This window comes from Lycorma delicatula, chromosome 12, assembly GCF_047948215.1.
Source record: "Lycorma delicatula isolate Av1 chromosome 12, ASM4794821v1, whole genome shotgun sequence".
NCBI lineage: Eukaryota > Metazoa > Arthropoda > Insecta > Hemiptera > Fulgoridae > Lycorma > Lycorma delicatula.
This window is the reverse complement of record NC_134466.1, coordinates 29,586,977-29,607,912: the sequence shown is the minus strand read 5'-3', so window position 1 is coordinate 29,607,912 and position 20,936 is coordinate 29,586,977. Positions and strand designations below refer to the sequence as shown.

At 29.2% G+C, this 20,936-nt stretch overlaps 1 protein-coding gene across 3 annotated transcripts in view; it reads right to left on the bottom strand.

Annotated features, from left to right (window-relative positions):
• LOC142332914 (FERM, ARHGEF and pleckstrin domain-containing protein 1-like) overlaps positions 1-20,936 on the bottom strand; it is a 410,843-nt gene that overhangs the window by 217,945 nt on the left and 171,962 nt on the right. For all 3 annotated transcript variants that reach the window (XM_075379617.1, XM_075379618.1, XM_075379619.1), the window contains exons 4-6: positions 16,008-16,112; positions 7,946-8,168; positions 2,870-2,993 (exon numbers count right to left, since the gene is read on the bottom strand). In XM_075379617.1, the coding sequence (XP_075235732.1) occupies positions 2,870-2,993; positions 7,946-8,168; positions 16,008-16,112 (452 nt within the window). The remainder of the gene's footprint in view (positions 1-2,869; positions 2,994-7,945; positions 8,169-16,007; positions 16,113-20,936) is intronic.

Genomic DNA, 20,936 nt, shown 5'->3' with positions numbered 1-20,936 from the left:
TGCAATAAAATTTTTGAAAATTTGTTGAATTAAAATGGAATACCCTGTTCACCTTAAGACTATCAATCACTGGGTCTATACAGGTTTCAGTAAAATTAAGTAAATTCTTCTTGATTAAATAAGTCCAGAATGAATATAGATTATATATATATATATATATATATATACATTAAAAATATTATAATTTCAATTTCATGTTCTTTAATATTAATCTATATTCATTCTGGACTTATTTAATCAAGAAGAATTTACTTATATATATATATATATATATATATAGTATAATACAATAATACTTTTTCAGTCTCTGCAAAATACAGAATTAGAAAACACTCTTACATTTACTTTTTTATGTTCATCAAAACGTTTTTGGGCCCAAGCTCATCTTCAGTGATATTTTTATTTTAATAAATTCTTCTTTGTTTGCATTTACATCTTAATTTTGCCTTCTACATTTTATTTTGAAAAAAAATTGTTTGTTAATTAAATTTAAAACGTCTTAAAGATTTCAGAACAAATACTTGTTCAGTAAAGAGAATGAAAAAGTATTTCTATTTTAGAAAACTAATGAAAAATAATTTAATTATTTACTAACAAAATATTTACTAATAAAACATTTACTAATAAATATTTGTTCTGAAATTTTAAAAATGTTTTAAATTTTAACAATTTTTACATTTTAATAAAATGTAAAAATTGGTAAGAATGTAAATATGTAAAAAGGTAAGAATGTTCTCAAATTCTGTACTTTGCGGAGGCTGAAAAAAAATTATTATCTTATATTATATACAGTTATTTAACATACAGAGGAAAAAATGGACTATACAAAATTTAATCTAAATAAATTAGTTTATTTAAATATATATATATAATTTTTTAATGAAATATATATATTTTTAATGTGTGAGTGTATGTATATATATATACACAAAAACATTAAAATTAATTTTGAGTACCCCACCTCTTTAGGTCATTCATCAGGCACATGAAAAAATTGGCAAAAACATCAAATTTTTAATTTTAAGTTATGACTTTCACATAATCTTACATATCACCATCAAAGCTTGGTGTCAAATCATTCTGAGATACCATCCTAAAATTATTTTTTACATTTTACTGTTTAATTTAATAGCGGTATTTTTTTTTTTAAATTTACAACTTTTTTATTTTCTAATTTTAAGTGCATTAATATAAGTGGTTTTTAATTTTTTTTTATATACATTTTTTATCTCCTACTTTTTTTAGTCTTCATAAGTTTATACTGCATAGCTGTGCTAGTGCACAGGTTTCAACGTATTTAGAGAAATATTGGATAGGTAGTTTAACCATGGGTGAGTGCAATCAAAACATAGGGCTAAATGATTTAATTTCTAGATAACCAAAATTCAATCGATCAAGAGTGTACCCAATGCGTTTTAACAGTTAGTGCTCAACCTGCTGATACACAAGCCATTTGAATCGTGAAAATCAAATGAGCAGTTGCCGAGATATTACGGTGGCACCCTATGTCATCCCCTCCCCAATTTCCAAATGGCACCCTGTGGGCACTTAAAAAGACTATCATTCGACGGGTACCACTGGGGACATATCATCAAAAGAGATTGAAAAAATTTTTCAGAGCGCTAGGACCAACTGTTTTCAAGATATTTGTGATTTTCATCTGAAAATTCGGATCTGGTTAAAAAGTACCAAATTTTCCCAAAACTTCAGTCGCTACTGTACAGAATTTCTAGTAGCAGCTGTATACCCTAATACCTCACTTGTTTATAAAACTAATAGCATGTTATCATTTAGCTCCAATTGGTTATTATAGTAGGTAGAGCCCTACGTTTTGGTAAAATTATGTATTTCAAACGTGTGTAAATTTTAGATCCAAACTTACTGTAACAGCTAGATTATCTTTCATTAAGAAAATTTCTTTACCTAAGAAAATATCCACATAAATGAGGTTGCGTAACTTCAAGTAGCATTTTTTTCACTTAGCAATTTTACAACATATGGGGCATCTTAGCGACTTGAAAATGTTACTAAACTGTGTTGTCATCAGAAGCAAACCTGTATGCAAAATTTCAGAGCAAATGGATAAGGGGAAGTGCTTCAAAATTCGACTGAAAGGTTCCGTACCATGAATGTCACAGGCATAGTCCAGTAGCAAGATAATATAAGTGAATAAAAAATATAAATGGGAGAAAGATTTCATGTATAAAACTGAGAACTTTTGGTCACATATTCAATGATCAGAAAATAGAAAAGTGAAGCAATTTATAAATCCAAGAATTATGAAACTCCCTAATGCAGGTATAAATATGAAAGGTACATTCAAAACACTAATAGAAGAAAAACGAATAGAAAGAGTAAGAAAAGGTGAATTGATAGAGACAGATAGGAAAGATGAAAAAATTCTTTCATATTACTGCAGCGCCACAAAAATCTAACAATGTAGGAAAATATGAGGAAAAGAAGAGGTTTTTATAAAAAAAATTTATATTAAAGAAATCTTTAAATTTTCTAAGACAATATTAGTAATTTTACAAGGTTCTTGATCAAACAATGTAATCTACAGAATGGGCTGTACTAAATAGTAATTGAAATAAATCAACTAAAGTATTTAAGAACCTTAAACTTGAATCGGTATATACAATATGACTAAAACATAATCATGGAGTACCCAAATCTTGAACATTTACTCTTCACTATTTCAAATAACATAATATTTAAAATAGGAAACTTTGTATCTACTGTAGCCAGCCATGGCAAATGTGCTGTACACAACACTAAAAATTACATCCTTTATAAAAAAAATATTCAAAACCTTTTTAAAAATCCAATACTACACCAAGCAAGCAATATAAATATTATTTTAACTTACGCATGCTTTTTATGATTTTCCATAATCCGTCGTTCGAGTTCGTGATCTTGATGCGGTACAAACTTGTGAGTGCTAAGGTACGATGGGTCAGGATAGTCTTCGGCAACATAATCACCACATTCCGCTATAATAAACAAATGATAACATGAACATTAAACTGTGATACAAGGTCCAGGTCATTATATTTTACAAAAATATTCCTGACATTTGGAAAATAGTTAATTTCCTGTCACATTCAACCGATAATTGATGCAAAAGATATGTATTCTTTCAAACATATGAATAACTTTTGTATAACAACTGAAGCTATTCTTCTTTATCGCATTATAAAATGTTATTTATTTAATTCTATGTTGAATATTTTTTTATGAAATTTTTACTGATTAAACTGTACCTTATAATCAACAGCAAGTTAGAAAAAATTGTTAAAACCTTCAACTACCAACACCTTACAATTCAACTCCTATACGATACATGTTGTCAAGATCGTATTATATGGAGAAGATTGCTTTGATAGCAGTATAAGAATACAGCAGAATGGGTTGTACAGTGGTGGTTTACAGAATCGATTCCACATCCCCCTACAAACAGGAATAATACCATAACACTGTTCAGCTAAACTTGAGAAGGGGAATTAAAAGCACGCAAAATATATAAAAATTCACTAGCATTTTAAACAATTACAATTAGCTTTAAAACAAATGCTTAACAATGAAAGCTTTATCTTCTACTTCAACTACCATCTCCACAATGATGTTTGACAATTATGCTGGTGATCTTTATATTAGAAGCTGCTACTTATAACAGGTCTTTTGATCCAAGTACATCTCTCCTTTTTTCAATTTTCTCTGTTTTATTACTTTTAAAATATCTTATTGTTTTCTTCATACTATGTGACCAAAATATATAGAGCGTCCTGCTCCAAACTTTTCCACAATTTTTGCTCCTTTCATCTTCTCAAAGTTTGAATGTTCACAAATCAATATATCCAATCATATTCTTAAAATTTAATTGCCTGAAACTTTAAATGATTGCTGAATTCAGAATCCATGCTCCCATTCAGTAAAGAAAAAACTGATAACATGCATCTCACCAACTTTCAGATTCAAACTTGAATTCCTGACAAATGAATTGATGTTTTCTCAATTTTTGCTGTAATTTCAGCGGAATAGTTGTGACCGGAATCTGTAGTTATGTCAAATATATCTATAATTTTATAACTTGTTCCTGAAACTGGGACGAATCCTTCTCAGGATTGTTACAGCATGATCATGTTGGACATCATTACCTCCAGGGAGTAATGAGCTGCTTCATTGTCTTTCAAGCACAGCTCAGAATCACTAATTCGCTGATCCCTGGTTAGTTTCAAAGGCTTCATAGCCTGGCAAGCTAGGCAGAATCACTGGCTAGCTTTACTAATTCCCAAAATATTGATCCATTCATTTTTTTGAATGCCAGTGTATTTTACTTGCTTGATGCATACTCTGAACAACCACATATCAATTAGAACAAGCAAACCAAAGTTTCTTAGTACCTTCCCATCATAGTCAGATGTAACTGACAATAGTTTCTCTCTTATTTATTTTCCTACAATGCTATCACATAAATAATATGCAGAAGAAAATAGTAAAAGAACTGCCAAAAGGCAATCTACAAAAAAAATGATGTAAATATTGGTAGATGGCAGAAGGCTAAAAAAAATGTCTTTTGTAAAAATAAATTAAAGAATATTTTTTTCATGTTGATCTTCATGAAAGCATTAGTTTCTGGTTAAAGCATGAATGAAAATAAAGTTAACTAAAAGACAATGAAGCTGCAGAGCCCTGGTCATTTTCAATAAATTTTCCCAAAACTACACCCAGCAAAATTAAGAAATAAGTTCCATCTTCAAAACTCAGAAGAATAGGTTGTGAAAGAGAATTGAAGAAAAGATTACTTTAACAATCATTACAAACACAATTTTCAGCAGTGAAGCTGACAATCTGGCTACATATCAAAGAATAACAGTTGAGAAAACAATGACAGTTCCATCACATTTCTACGCAGTTCATCATCATCAGGAAGTAATATTAATAAATTAAAATAATGATTAAGTTAAATATGTTGAAAAGTAAGTGTTAAGTGTTAGTTTTATTCATTCTAATATCTTATGTTGTTTTATTTATTTGTACATTAATATCACTTACATACGTAATTTTTTATTCTAAGAAATATAAATACCTTAGTTACATGTACTACCTTAGTTCTTTTATAACTTGAACATGACATGCATTAAGATTCCCAGATAATAAAATTTCTCAGTACATATTAAGTTATTTTTTAATTTTAATCCTAACTTTTAACAAAATAATTTCTGAAAGTTTGAATATCTTTTCTGAATATTCTGAAAATTAAAAATTTGAGATGACTCTTATAATCAATGGGATTAAAATTTAAGAATTATGGTATTATACAAACAAATAAAGGTTCTGTAAAAGCATTTTTATAGTACGCATACTTACGTAAATATATATAAAATTTATCTGTAACCAGCACATACCTAATTCAGTCAAATAGGAGATTTCACTTTAAGGAATAAATTTGTTTTGGCATAAAATTATTACAAAATAAATGCAATGCTCTACCATATAAACTGCACAGAAAGATATCTCATTGAATAAATAATTCTATTTTATGGGAAAATTTCTGATTACATCCTTCTATCGGTTTTCATAATATTCTACAGTTTCAGTTTCACTGTATACATTCCGTTATCTTGGAATTCAAAATTATCAACTATGCATAAATAAATGCCCAGAAAAAAACCATTGTATATACATATATATAACAATTAATTTCAAGTATACATAACAAAAGAAGTATTGCACTATATCCAACTTAAAACAGCTGAAGTTTAAACTGATTTATTATCTAAGAATTGCTGCCAATCCTACAAATGTAATTATCGGGTGTAGATTGTTTCTGCAACCATAAATTACTTCTACTACTGTCACTCAAATAATGAAATTTAATAAAGAACAAGCCACTCCCTTAATATCTTATTCTGTACAAGAGTAGCAAGCAGTAGCTGAAGCTAAAGTACATAGGAATCTATAAAACCAACTCAGAAAATGTCTGCTGATAAGTTTCCTAATGAATGTATCCTATGAAAAAAGCAGCATACAATTCCTGTGACCCTGATTAGTATTAATAAGAGGGTATCCAAAAACCAGAAAAAAATCATTATTTAAGATATCAAATTAAAAAAAAGATTGTTCAAAAGTTTTCATTCATTAAATTTGAGATTTTTTCGTGTAATATCTGTAACAAGAACTGAAACCAGGAGATAACACACACAAGAAGAGACTGAGACTGACCTCAACTACATCTCCATTGTGGACCAATGCTATATTTTAATGGTGTCACAGCATATTTTCATCAATCTTAACATCTAGTTTTAAAACACATAAGAATTAATTAAAGAAAATTCTCAAATTCAGCATGGAAAACTATTTAAAAATATGTACATCAAAGCACTGTGAGTCATTTCTAATTACAATAAAAACTGAAAAATATTTTTTGATATAAATTTTTATAAGCAACTACACATGAGAATTTTCTAAAGGGTTTTATTACACTCATGGTGAACAGAAGAGCTGCTTACTTAAAAAAAAAAAAAAAAAAAAAAAAAAAAAAATAGAGAAAACACATTGATCTTACATGCATGAGGTTACTGCAGAAAAACAAATATTAACCAAAAATATTAAGTTCATAATACAGATCGATACACTGCAAGAAAAAATGTGAACATTTTAATCGCTTGATTGTACAGCTTTGAAGTACAAATGTACAGTTCCCATTACTATGTTTTAAAATACTTAATTAAAAATTTTGGCAAAGTATTGCATGACTTTCTCAATAATGCTGATGAAGTCATAAAATACCTTGCACAGCTTTTCAATGCAAAATCTTTTACTGCATTTTAGGTCCAGGATCTCGAATTTTTAAAAATTTTAGACATTTCTTGATAGCTCTATACATCTTTATAATTTCAAAAATTCAAAAAATGTTTGAAAGGTATTTAAACCTAAGGGAGATAGAGCAAAAGAACAAAAATATATATATTTCAATTTTAAGAGGTGGGGGAATTGAGTCTTTGAAAAAATCTTATTTTAATTATTTATAAACAGAATGTAGGTAACAAATTTGCTTAATAAAGTTTTCTCTAAAATGCCTCTGAAGAAAATCAATACTTTTTTTATGATATCCCCCACCTCCTTAAAGAATTTTGGAAACAAAATACAAAATAAAATCAATCTCTCGTATAAAGAAATATTTCAACCTAATTTGAAGAAAATCAGTTCGGTCAATCCTGAGATATGCATATAAGGCCAAAAGCAATCTGACACAAATACATACGTACATATGTTTTTTTGGTCTAGATGAACTAGTTGACCCTAAATAAAAAAAATCACAAAAACTCGATACTCCATATTTGACATGATCACCGTACTTTCTTCTTTAAAATAGCTATTAAAGCTATGTAAGCTAAATTAAAGTATAAAGTATAATTAAAGTAAAGTAAATTAAAGTATACAAAGTAAAGCTTTTAGCTTTAATATAGCTATTCCTCCTTTATGTAACTATTCTAGCTACCGTTGTCACGAAAGTAAAACTGTGTTATGTAATTAATCAGCAGTAATTAATTAACCTTCAACAAACCAATCAAGAATTTATAAATAAAAATCAATAATTTTTTTTTTTAATAAAGAAGGATTTGTACTACATTTTCCTATTTAAATATTTTTCACGAGTTTTTAATCATGTGATAAAAAATTACAGTTTATTACAACAAAAAAATATTTATTACAAAGTTATTCAAGTTTTACTTTACTATTTAAATCTTCTTTACTGGTGCAATAAACTACTGCATATAATTTAATGAAACTACCTCCTGCCGGTTTAGTTATGATAATACTCATCACACTTACTATTTTCTAATTTGATTAAAATATAAAGAGCTTCTTCAGAAAAGAAAACAGAACACATTTTTTTCTAATCATAGTAAAAAAAAAAAAAAATCCATTTCTAATTCACCTTGAACAATGTATGAAGCCATAAGAGCAGCTGTATTATCATTGCACTGTATGTGTCCCTGCGCTAAATCTCTTTTTATTTGAAGGCAAAACAAATAACGTGTAAATTCCTCTTCCAGCTGCGCTGGATCCGGCGTATAAAATTTAACACAGAATTTTAATAACATATCAACTAATGATAAACCGACTTGACGTGACATCGGTTTTTCCAAATCTACCCAATACTGTAAAAAAAAACAAAATTATTAAAACAGAATAAAAACAGTAATAATAAACATTAAACTGGGTGTACAAAAAAGAATATCGGGATTTTAATTTGTTACAATATCTCCTGGATGAGGTGTACGCGTACAGTGTTCATTTAAGGCATGAATCAAAGAGCAAAAAAGATAGTTTTAGTTGAGCATATGTCCATAGATTGATTTGCTACCTTTCCACTTGATAGCGCCACTAGTAAAGGATTATGTCACTATCATTGGCAAGTATCAGAAGACAGAGCTTGTTTGCAGTGGCCTCCAAGATCACCTGATTTGACTTCACACGATTCTTTCTTTTGGAAGTTTAATAAATGATATTGGAAGATACGCTCAAGCTGAACAATTTAATTTAATTTATATGCTCATGATAAATTGTAAGTTAACCTTTCAGTTTATATACGACTCCCTTACTGTAATTCATCAAACTTAAAAAATATTAAATAATTTTAAGACCTTGATATTCTTTTCTGTACACCCTGTATTTTTTTGGATATTTTTTGATAATTTATAATTTCAGTAGAATATTACCAATTACTAGAAGGATACATTTTCAAAACTAATTAATCGAGTTCAGTTTAACACATTATTAATCACACAATGTTTTCTTAAAAGTAAAAATTAATTTACATATAAAAGCAGTAAAATATTTATATAAAAGTTAACAAGGAAAAAATATTTGGGTTTAATCCCAAAAACTGTTTTTTTTTTTTTTTTTTGCAAATACCTCCTAAAATGTATAAACCTAAAATAATTCATACTTTTAGCATTGTGACCTCTAAAAGAACAATAATATTATATTAGAAGCCATAGAGCTAAGTTTTAGTGTTCTGACATCACATATGTCACTTCAAAAAAATTAGCACAATCATTCTAAAGAAAACAAGCATTTTCATGACAGTTTCATTAAGAAAAGAAAGGAATTCATCATTCTTCATTGAGCTCATTATATACCGTAGCATATAAGCATCACAAAAATATAGGTGATATTCAACCAAAGAAGTAATATTTAATTCTGTCCATTAAATGAACTGGCTACATAATGAATATTTCTCTGAAAGTAACTCTATATCACTAATATCTCAAGTGTGTTACATCTCAGGGGTAAAAAAACGGAACTAATAGCATACTAAATTTACCCCTTTCTGAGGTAAATAATGCATTATAAATACATTGTCTTCACTTAACAAAGGAACTGTTCCTTAATAACATAAAAATATAATAATTTGAATTTATTTATTCGTTTATCTAATAGTATGCAAAAATAATGAATGAAAAGCTTGAATTGTTTTCAGTTTATAATCACACATTCCCAGACTTTATTCTTTATCCCTTTACTGCTAAGAACATCTTTTCTTAACCAATGATATTTAAAAATTTTCAAAAAATAAATATGTACCAACTGTATCTGATAACAAAAATGATCTAATTACGTTCTGAGTAAGATTGTAAAATACATCCGTTAATTTCTTAATATTCAGAATGACTTACGGAGTTGGAACATGGAAAATAAAGGGTTGATCTATAGTCAAATTCCGAAGAAATCGATGAAATAATTCCCAAAGATCACTAATTTAAGATTAAGAACACTTGATACAGTCTACTGCCTGCTGTTTTTATTTTACAAATGCCTAATTATTATACAAACCGATGCTGCTTAACTAAATTAAAATCTAATTTGCGATTCCCACAACTAACATTATTTTAACTAACATTAGTTAAGTAAAATAAACTTGATTGATATAACATTTCAGAAAACAGTTAAAATGATTGTAATGATAAAATGCCAGCCGACAGATAAATAAATATTTGACAGAGAAGGCAAAAAACACTAAAACAATAGACAGGAAATCATATAGTCATAATACTTGTAGATTCATAAGTATAGTCTACTCAAATTATGGAGTAGAAGATGTGTTATGTTCCGCATTTTTATTCTTGTGGAGATATAACATATGTTCATTATTTAGTTCATTCTTGACAAGACATTTCATGATGACTAATATTTACATCACCAAATGTCTACAAAAATATTAATTTGCAGGAAAAATAAAGCGACAACATGAGGAATTATATAATTAGAAATTCTAAAAGATATCAAGAATAATACAACTAGGAAGGAAGAAATTATAAAGAAATTAAATATATTCATGTCAAGAAAAAAATATTTAAAAAATGAGAAAGGATTTCAGATGACACCTGTTAGAGAATTTCCACAAAAAAAATGTGTTTTTAACTAATTTAATAAATATTGTTTTAGACACGCTCTTTTTTTTCTGAAATTATATTAGATTGATCCAAAATCAAACAGTAAAGCACTATTCATAAATAAATTAATAATTTGAATTTGGTAGGAAACTAAACAGAGTTATTCAGCTAAGTGAGAACTATTAAACTAAAGTTTCAATAAACGTTTCTAATTTCTTCATTTATTTGAAAAAGTGTGCCTCTAATAATAATAACAATTACATATATATTTATATATTCATGATTCTGCTTTAAATCCTCAAATAAAATGCATTTACTTTACATCATTTTCCTGTCTTCAAAAAACATTTTTCGACAGTCTTCTGTTTGTTCAGCAATTTTTTTTTAATGTCTCCAATAAATATAAAACAGAAAACAGTATCCTTCATTGTTTTTTCATTTCATTCTTAGAAAATATAAATAAATAAGTCACATGTAACCAAACCGAATGATTGTAGTGCTTAAGAATATCAATAAGGTATTATTTTTTAACCAAACATTCCCAAACAAGCAATGACAAATGAGCTGTGTGAATTTATACATTATGATATAATATGACATGTAGCTGGAAAATTGTGACTTTTGTAGCAGATATTATCATGCAAACAAAAGATGTTCAGTTAGTATTATGGGCAATAAAACCTTCAGACAAAAATTCATGTTAGCATGTTACCACATAATCAAACAAAGAAGTTAGAAGATCTTTAACATTCAATGAAATTTTTTTTTCTCACTTGCGAGCTTGTATTTTTTTTTGTTTTAATTCCGTGTCATAGCTAATATAGAACGAATTATTTCTCACAGAAAGGGGTACATTAATTTGTTGATTTATGTTATTTGTCATTGCCTTTTTTATGACAGTAACACATGCAAAGCATCTGAGTACAAGAGGCACTAATAAGAGTTACCTTTTCTGACAATAATGATCATTATTTAGCTGCTTCCTGTATTAAAGAGAGTGAAGGAGACTTAAGTGTAGTAAATTACTAGCACTACAGCAAGTTCAGTATACTGATAAAACACAAGTACATACAGAAGTATGGTATGCACTGACAGTGCCTACCGTACTTCTTCGCTATCTTCACTGATCAACTCAGAGAAAAGGCAATGGGGAAGGAAAATACTTCAATATAACTCAACACAGTAAGCCTGAAATAGAAATCCTATTATTCTTGATTATGAATATTTTCATGATTGATTTTATACCAAGTCAGAACACCTTCAACCATTAGATTTATGGTATTCTACATATGCACACACACTCTATACGTGCAATTAATCATTTAATTATAATAGATTGTAAATGTTGACCAACAGTAAGTCCATAAAAAATTTTGCTTGTAATTTCTTGATGAAACAATTTGTGGTAAATTTACACGTTGGAATAAATTTTTGCCTCCGGTTGCCTTCTGCCAAATCATTAATAAAAATGTTATTGTAGAAGTATTATACAATAACTTATTTTGTAGAAAACTTAATTTACAGACTTAATTTTTCAGGAACTTAATTTACTTAACTTTTCAGAAACTTCTCTCAATACTAATCTAATAAACAATCATGATTTTTTCCCTTAGATTTTACAGTTTTTCATCAGTGATGAATGTACCAACTCTAACACCTAATTCACAATCTTTTTGGAATTGTAACTATTTACAAGTGACATTAAAAGTGGGACAAAAAATGCAACAAAAAGTTTTATTGACTGAAACCTAATCCTTACAATTAAAAAATATCAAATTATCAATATACCTAACATTAGTTTTTTAAAATTACATCAGATACAGTAGCAAACAAATTAATTCGAACAAAGGGAATTTTTGTCCTGTTATAGGGAATTTTCATTCTGTGGCAGACAGCTTGCTGTTTGGTGTCTCAGGTAATGTTGTTAGTTCATATACAAACAGAATTGGTGGTTTTTGTGCTTTTATAATTCATTGTAATTAGTTTTTGGTGACCTTGTTAGTTTCTGTTATAAGTTTGTTGTTTGTTTCTAGTTAATACAATGAATATAAGCCCACAAAATTGGTCAAACATTGTTGCTCAGTCCCAACACACACAATTGACTCAAGACAGATTGCCAGTGAGTATAGTGTGGAGTAAGGTACTGTAAATGAAATCATGGAAAGGTTTAAGGAAACAGGTTCTGTTTCTCCAAAGAGAAAAGGAAAATGGAGATTACATAGGATCAATTACTAACAGGAAAAAGCAAAATTAACCCATGATTGTCAGCTGTTGACTTTAATAAGAACTTGAGAGCGAATAGCACTAATGTTTCTGATATGACAAATTTGCAGAAGATTATGGTCAGTGGGAAGGATTGCTAAGGTATCTAAAAAGAAGCAGGTACTGACACAGGTTATGAAGACAAAAAGACTTCAATGGACAAAGGAACAAAAAGAATGGATTAATGAGATGTGGAATGAAGTTGTTTTTTTTCAGACAAGACTAATTTCTTTGTACAAGGGGGAAAAGTAGCCTACATTCATAAGTCAGCAGATGAGAAGACTACTACACCAGCACACCTGCAACAAGCTCCCAAACACCCAACCAAAAAGATGTTTTACACGTGAAGGGCCAGGAGCACTTATGCCTGTGAACGAGATGATGAAGTCGGACCAATACATTAACATGGCTAGGGACCTTGTTAATTCAGTGATACAAGTTTTGTTTCAAGATGAAGAAATCAAAAATCAATGTTCTACCTTAGTGGAAATGAATACCAAAGAGGATTAATGAGATAATCAAAAACAAAGGGCATATAAACTATTAAATTTGAGTAGATTTGACTATTAAATATTTTTTCTTTTAAAAATAGTTTTCTGTTAAAAATACTGTGTTCGGATTAATTTGTTCACCATTGTAGATGGTGTTCTCCTCTACATATGCACTCTGCCAATCTGCCGGGGAGGTTCCATTGCTTGCTGCAACATCTCACAGGTGGAATGCCACAAATTTCTTCTTGAACTGCTTGTTTCAATTCACCCAGTGTTTTTAATCAACTCTTATAGACCACATTCATGATAGAGGTATCCCTCAAAGAGTATCCCACCTCTTAAGGTATCCGCACAAGAAAAAATCACAATGACAAATCCGGTGAGCTTGGAGGCCAGGGAATGTCACCAAATCTTGAGATGACATAGTTACTGAATAATTCTCACATAGCTGCCATTAATTGCCTGCCTAGCAGTGCACAACATTATACCATCCTGTTGAAACCAGGATTTGTGCTGGTGCGGGTAATTGTTCAATACAGGTGTAGTAAAAAGTATAGCATGTGAACATACTAATCCGAAGTGAATCATTGTGATCCACTCCTCATTTTCGAAATACTAAGGTCCAATGAATCCATGTAACAAAACTGCACATCATACAGTTACCTTATTGCTGTGTAAAAGGTATTCATGAACTTCATTGGGATTGCTGTCTGCCCAGTAACAATAATTATGCTTGTTCACGTAACCTGTGAGATAGAAATGTGCCTCATCTGATATCTACAGCTTGTCCAGAAATTCATTGTCCTCATTAATGTTCGCCATAATTTTTTTGACAGAAATCAAAGGGAAACTGGTAATCGATCTCCTTTAGTTCTTGCACAATCTGTAAGTTGTAAGGATAAAATTTTAAGTCAAAACAAAGACTTCAGTGAACACTCCCCCAGGACAACCCGACTGCTTGTTTACAAATTGAATGCTGCGGACTCTGTATGAAACACATACAGCCTCAATACTGTGTGGAGTACCAGCACTTCTTCGTCATCCTGTCGATTTCTTTTTCAGAGTCGACCCAACCTCTTCAAAGTTTTTAACCCATGTTTTTAGAGCATGTTTTGATAGAATACGCCCGAAATTGTAATACCATCAGAACTCCATCTATGCACCTTCCAAACTATCGCTGGTTTTGTAAAATATTTTTTATGGTGAAAGCACACTGTTGATCATTCCATTCCTTCATGATGACTGAGCGGCAAGGTTGCCTCTGCAAAAAGCAGTGCTTCCTGCTACATATGGATGCCACTATGCATTTCAAAAGTTTCCATTTTTTTGTGCCACTTGTATGTATCTATGTATGTATAAATATATATATATATACAAAACTGCTATTATTTCTGTGTACTAAACTTATTAAGTCATTGTACCAACATTTTTACCCTATTAGAGTGCACTTATGGCTCATTTTTACAGAAAATTTAATGCAAACTCTCCGCTCTAACATTACGAACATTTTAGATTCCCAAATGTAACAATACACAAATTATTCATTTAATTGTCAAATTAGTAACGTAACAATCTCTTCAGTAAAGTTACACTTGTAGTCATGTGGCATAGATATCAAGGCCAGATAAACCAGCATTGTAGAAAAGAAAATTTACTGCATATTTCTGGTATTGAAAATTAAAAAAATTATATGAACTTTTTGAGTAAAACCTTGTTTTTGCATTAATAAATATTTAATTCAGTAAGGAAACACTGAACAAAGCATCTTTTGTGATCTCATAATGTAAGTCAATTGTGGTTAAAGAATGCCACAGGAATTGTCTGTAATTACCAATAAAGTAGTGTTACACTGGGTTTCAAATGAAAGTAGATCACTGCAAAATGAAACTGCCTATCACTTAAAGAGAAGGTGAAACAATTTTGCAAAAAATTAACTAATTTAAAAATATACTTGCCATTATGAAAATAAATCTAAGCTTATGAATTAAAAATACTAACAAGAAAATTAAGTCTTCAACTCTCAAAAAATTTCAGATATTTAATGTTATTCTTCAGAAAATCCAGACTTTCTTAAGTAAGAAGCTGTGACTCATTAACTATTAGAGAATGGCCACAACTATCTTCTCCCACATCAAGGATTTTAGTATAGATCTACATATTTCCACGAGTTCATAATATGAGTCCTACATATTTCCATGAGTATATACAGAATTTCAATGTTCCAGAAAATGCTAAATTACTAAACTAAATTTAAATGCTAAAATAAATGCTAAATTTCTTACTGCAAAAACTATAAGAGCTGTTTTAATAATTTGTATACCATAGACAGAGGATAGATACCACTTTCCTAAACGTATATAAACCAGTTGGATCGGATACATCAGAGGCAAGGGATACAAGGTGGAAATGGCCATCTTTAGCGACCTTGCTGCATTGTCACAATTTGTCAGAAACGATTGTATCAATGCTACTTGAGATACAAAAGCAAGCAGTATTTCGATCCGTAGCTTGAAAAATGCACTTTCAGTAGGTAATAATACCATTTACCTGTGAGATAAATTACAAATTACGAGACCCAGTTTGCAAGAACAGTAATGAAAACTTCAAATACCTCCAAGAAATTAAAAGTAAAATGACCATAGTGAATGGCAACATGGACTAAAAGAAGGTGGCGAAGTGCGCACTGATTCAAGTTTTTGAAAATGTGTTTTCTGCAACAACAATGATGAAATGCTGAAAATCTTGAATGTTTTTAATAATAATCAGTAACCTTGATCGTGCAATTATTAATTAAAATCTAAAATAAATTTACAGGTTCTACAAAAATCAAATATTGTATTCTGCTTACCCGAGTTCCAGTTACATCTTGATACTCAAGTCCAAAATAATCAGCCTCAAGAAGATGCAACTGTTTGCACACTTGGTCGAATAAAACACGACCTACAGCCTTCGCCTAAAAAAAATTACAAAAAAATATTATATACGTTTATCACCAAAAAGTTTTTTTAATGTGCTTTAACAAAATCAAAAATATGTTAAAAATTCAATCATATAAAGTTAGCTGACTCCCATTTTTGTTTTATTTTCAATACAGCTCCGCTTCTCATAAGAACCTTTAATCAGTGACAGAAATTAACAGCAGGAAATCCAAATTGATCTCTATAACCCCATTTTTATTATTTTCTTTATTCAGCTTATTGTTTCTTGTACAGTTTCTTAGCACTTTACAAATCAACAACTGCTGTTAAGTCATATGATAATATAGTGCTTCAGTCACTATATGCTACAAATAACAATGATAATAATACTTGCTTAATTTAACAGCTTTGATGTGCGCGCGCGTGCATGTGCATATATATATATATATATATATATCTATCTCTCTCTCTGTGTGTGTGTGTGTGTGTGTGTGTGTGTGCGCGCGCGCGTGTGTGTGTGTGTGTGTGTGTGTGTGTGTGTGTGTGTGTGTGTGTGTATACACTTGTCGCGCACTGCCACACAGGTCTTGCATCACTCGCTCTTTCTGTACAGTCAGGGAGGTCTGCCCCCTGTATTCATTATCCTCATGCTTATGAGAATAATACTGTTAAATAATGATTAAAGTATACAGACTTCAAAAATACAAGAAAAAGAAACAAAATTAACAAAATAAACTGAATTAAATGACAGAATAGTGGTAAATATAGTAGTACACAGAATTTTGATGAGGAAAAATTCACAACTTCGTTCCCAAGGGGGCTAGGACCTCAATCTTCGGCTTAAAACCTTCCCTGGGATAACACAAATGTATCATAAAATTTGAAAGAAAATCGGTCAGTTGGTTTTTGTGTGCTATTGGTGTAAATGGACAGACAGAACCCACCACAAAGTTGCATTTATATATATATATACAAATATGCATATAACACATAATTATGGTAAAAAATTACCTTTTTTTTCCTAAATCGAACAATTCTTAACATTTTCAGAATGTAAAAATACATTTCTGCCACAAACCAATTTTTATCAACAGTTTTCTTTTATTTACTAGCTATATTTGTTGTTTTATCTTAAAAATTTACTGTAATTATAATCAGTTATTGTTGACCTCAGTGATAAAATTTTGGGGTTACTTTTTATACTCCTATTAGTACAGATAGCTTTTGTAACAAAAATTATTTTTACTTTATATTTTCAATATTAATAAAATGTTTAATTTATACCAAATATTAATAACTATTCCATAAATAATAAATTTAAAAAATTAAAATTTATTTAAATTAAACAGACATCTATTATCATTTAAAGCAAGTTTTTCCAGGTTTTTTCTGCGAATTCGTTACTATGTATTTGTTTGCACTAATTTAAGTAACATAATTACACGTTGATACAACACCTACCACGTGCATATTAGACCACTATATGGCTGCAGACATTCAAGAGAATCATTATGCAAACACTTGTCCTAACAGAGTCAAAGCCTCATAATTCTTATACCATATGAATATTTTTTTTTCCATATTGTATTAATTTTCATATAACGAATGGTAATTTGGGGTCTAAGGTTGATCTTAATGCAGTTGCTATTCACTAGAAATGTTTCTTCCGTTTATTTATTGAATGTTTAATTTATTAAACACTTTAGTTATTATTTTATCAAATCTTTTCTGTATTTAGTCCAACGTTTAATGCTGTGCCTTCTAAAATCAGATCTTGAAATATGTAAACTCATTTAACAGATTAAGTACTGAATGTTAACAATCGAATCCTATTAAAAGGGTCCTTCCTCTATTTTGAATTATTAATACAGATTTTCTTTTATTAAATGTTCTTTACCATTGATTTTTATAAATAATTCATTTATTATTTAAAAGATAATTATCGATAAGATTTTAATTATGTAGACTGTTACGGATATTGAAAATAAGTTAACTACTCAAGTTTTATGTTAAAACAGGTCATGTTGTTCACGCATATCCACACCAGTAAAATAAACTCAAACTGAGTTAACAAGCAAAAATTTGAATAAATTAAGCCAATGAAGCAAAAGTCCTGACAGTTTAATTTTGAATCTGATGTACATTAGCAATTATTTACAGATTTAATTTAATTACATACTACAAAAATAGCTGGCATGCTATGAAAAATGTCATCACTCACCACACCTAAAAAAAATTGCAGTACAATTTATTAAATGACTACATTGCAAGAACCATTAACCCAATTTTGAAAAAAGAAACATTAAATCCAGTCTTTTTTCTAAATTTCACTTACAGATACAATAATATAAGTATATTAAAAATAAATAATATTATTATAAGTATATCTACCTAGATGTACAGCGGGAATGCCTATAATCAGTGTACATTTACTCAAGGATTTTTACATAATTGTTTATGTATGCATTACCTCCTACAGAAAGAAAAGTACAGTAATGAATGATTACATAATAAAATTATAGTAGAAGCAGCGATTGTGGAATAGTACTAATAAGACAAGGTTCATGCAAGACATTATCCTTATGGGAAAGTTGCTGTACAGATATATGTACCATAGTGGTAGAAAATCTATAATCAAATTTTTATTTACATTCACCATCCATGATTTAATGGTTTTACGTTACATTTATCGAAACACACATACCAGTGTTTTAAATTTTTTAAATAATTATTCCTAAAGTAGCTTTCATCTGAAAAATTGTTGGCTCTGTTATCTTTCTTTAGTTTCTTATAACAAATTCCAGTAACAAAATAAAATTAGAAGAAATTGAACCTAACTTTTTTTATCTTTTTTCATGCTAAATGATTACAAGAAGAAGGAGCAAATCTTTTTTTACAACTACCTTTACAATTATTACTTTTCATGTAAAATTTCACCCACACTTTTTGAAGCTAATAAAATTATCTTTAATAATTAATATCATTATTATTATTATTATTATTTATTTAATTAGTCTAACACCTCGTACATGGAAGAGAAGTGTTGCAAAGACTAATGTGTATGCAAAGTGAAAACTATTCAGTTTAACAAAGAGCATACATGTACCAAAAGCCCTAAAACTAATTTTAGAAAAACAAGTTAAGAATAATGTGAGCACCTCATTATAGATCCAGAGTAACTTCATTTGATAATATGAAATGAAATAAAATGCTTCTTGAAAAACTGGACTCCAATATCAGGAAAGAAGTCTTTATTCCATCTTTTGAAGTCTGTAAAGAATCAAGAAGCAGTATAAAAATAGACGATGTAAATTACACCCGATTTAAAAGAAGTGAGACAAGGATGTAACAATTACTTTTTAACTTATATTGAAGTGAATCAATTCAGGAACTGAAAGAAAAATTTGAGAGAAGTGTTACTATCCAAGGAGAAAAAAAATAAAAATGTTAATATTTATTGATTACATTGTTATTTTTGCAGAAACGAAAACTTGTGAATGGCATAGTTTAATTGCTACAGAAAGAAATTCAATTTGAAAATAAATATGAATAAAAACAAAGGTAATGTAATTTGATAGAAAGGAGGATAATTAAGAATTGAATATTTACGATAAGTAAACATATACAAAAGTTATTAAATTTTGATATATAGTAAAGTAAAATATTACAAAAGATGGATGACAAAGTCGAGATCAAACGTAGATTGACTCAGGCAGGAAAAAATACTCTATTAGTATCTAATAATATGAAAATTTAAAAAATTTTGGAGTATAATATTTTACATAACAGACATAGGCAATTAGAAAAGTAAAAAAGGAAAGAATATAAGCCCTGGAAATGTGATTACAGGAGTATATTGTAAATTAAACGGGGCAGTAAAATTCAAAATGAACAGATTGTAAAACAAATTACATCAAGGAAAGAAATGTGTAGAATAATATTTCAAATAGATGAATAAGGTCGATGCGCCATACATTAAGACATCCAGGTTTAATTAATTTTATGATAAGAGACACATGAAGATGGGGAAAACTGTCAGGGAAGACCAAGATTGTTTTGTTGAAACAAGAAACCAAATTATAAAAACTCTTGACACATCTTCAAACTTATTAAATAGTAAGAATGCCAAGTAAGGCCTGCACAACTTTTCCAGTTTTGCACATGACAGATTTTTACTTCAAATGTGCCACAAGGTTTTTAAATAACTATGACTTAATCATACAATTGCAAAAAAAAATCAAAATGCTTAATAAAAAGGGTTTGATCCAATTGGATCTCCTTGATCAAAGAGGCATTTTTATCATCAAAATACCGATGTACCTTGGTGGATGGGGTTCGATTAACAACAATTCTCAGAATGCTCGACCTGAGTCTGTATGACTACACCTCATTTAGAGTACATGTCATATATATCATTCTCGTCTCAATATCATTCTCGTCTCACTGGGCTGTGGGGGAAATGCTTACCTTGAACAGATTGCAACATACATATTAGAAAAAAAAATTATACCGTATTTACAGTATAATTGTTAAAAAAAAAAATTAAAATTTTAGTAAAAATATTTGGGTCTCATTTAGATGTCCTTGCATAACAGCTACTCATATAATATTTTTAATAACAGCCACAACTTTAGAAACACATAAAGTATCAAAAATCATAAAAATATATTTTAATTCTTGTCAGGTTCCATGGGATTCCCTTTTTTAAGTATTCTCCCATGTTATTTAAATAATACTAGATTAATATGCTTGGATTTTCAATATTCAGAATTAAAGTTTTAAAAAAATCAATATTTTAAGAACAAGTCCATTCAGCCCCCTTGATTTTATTTACTGAAGTAACTATTTTCTTCATATTA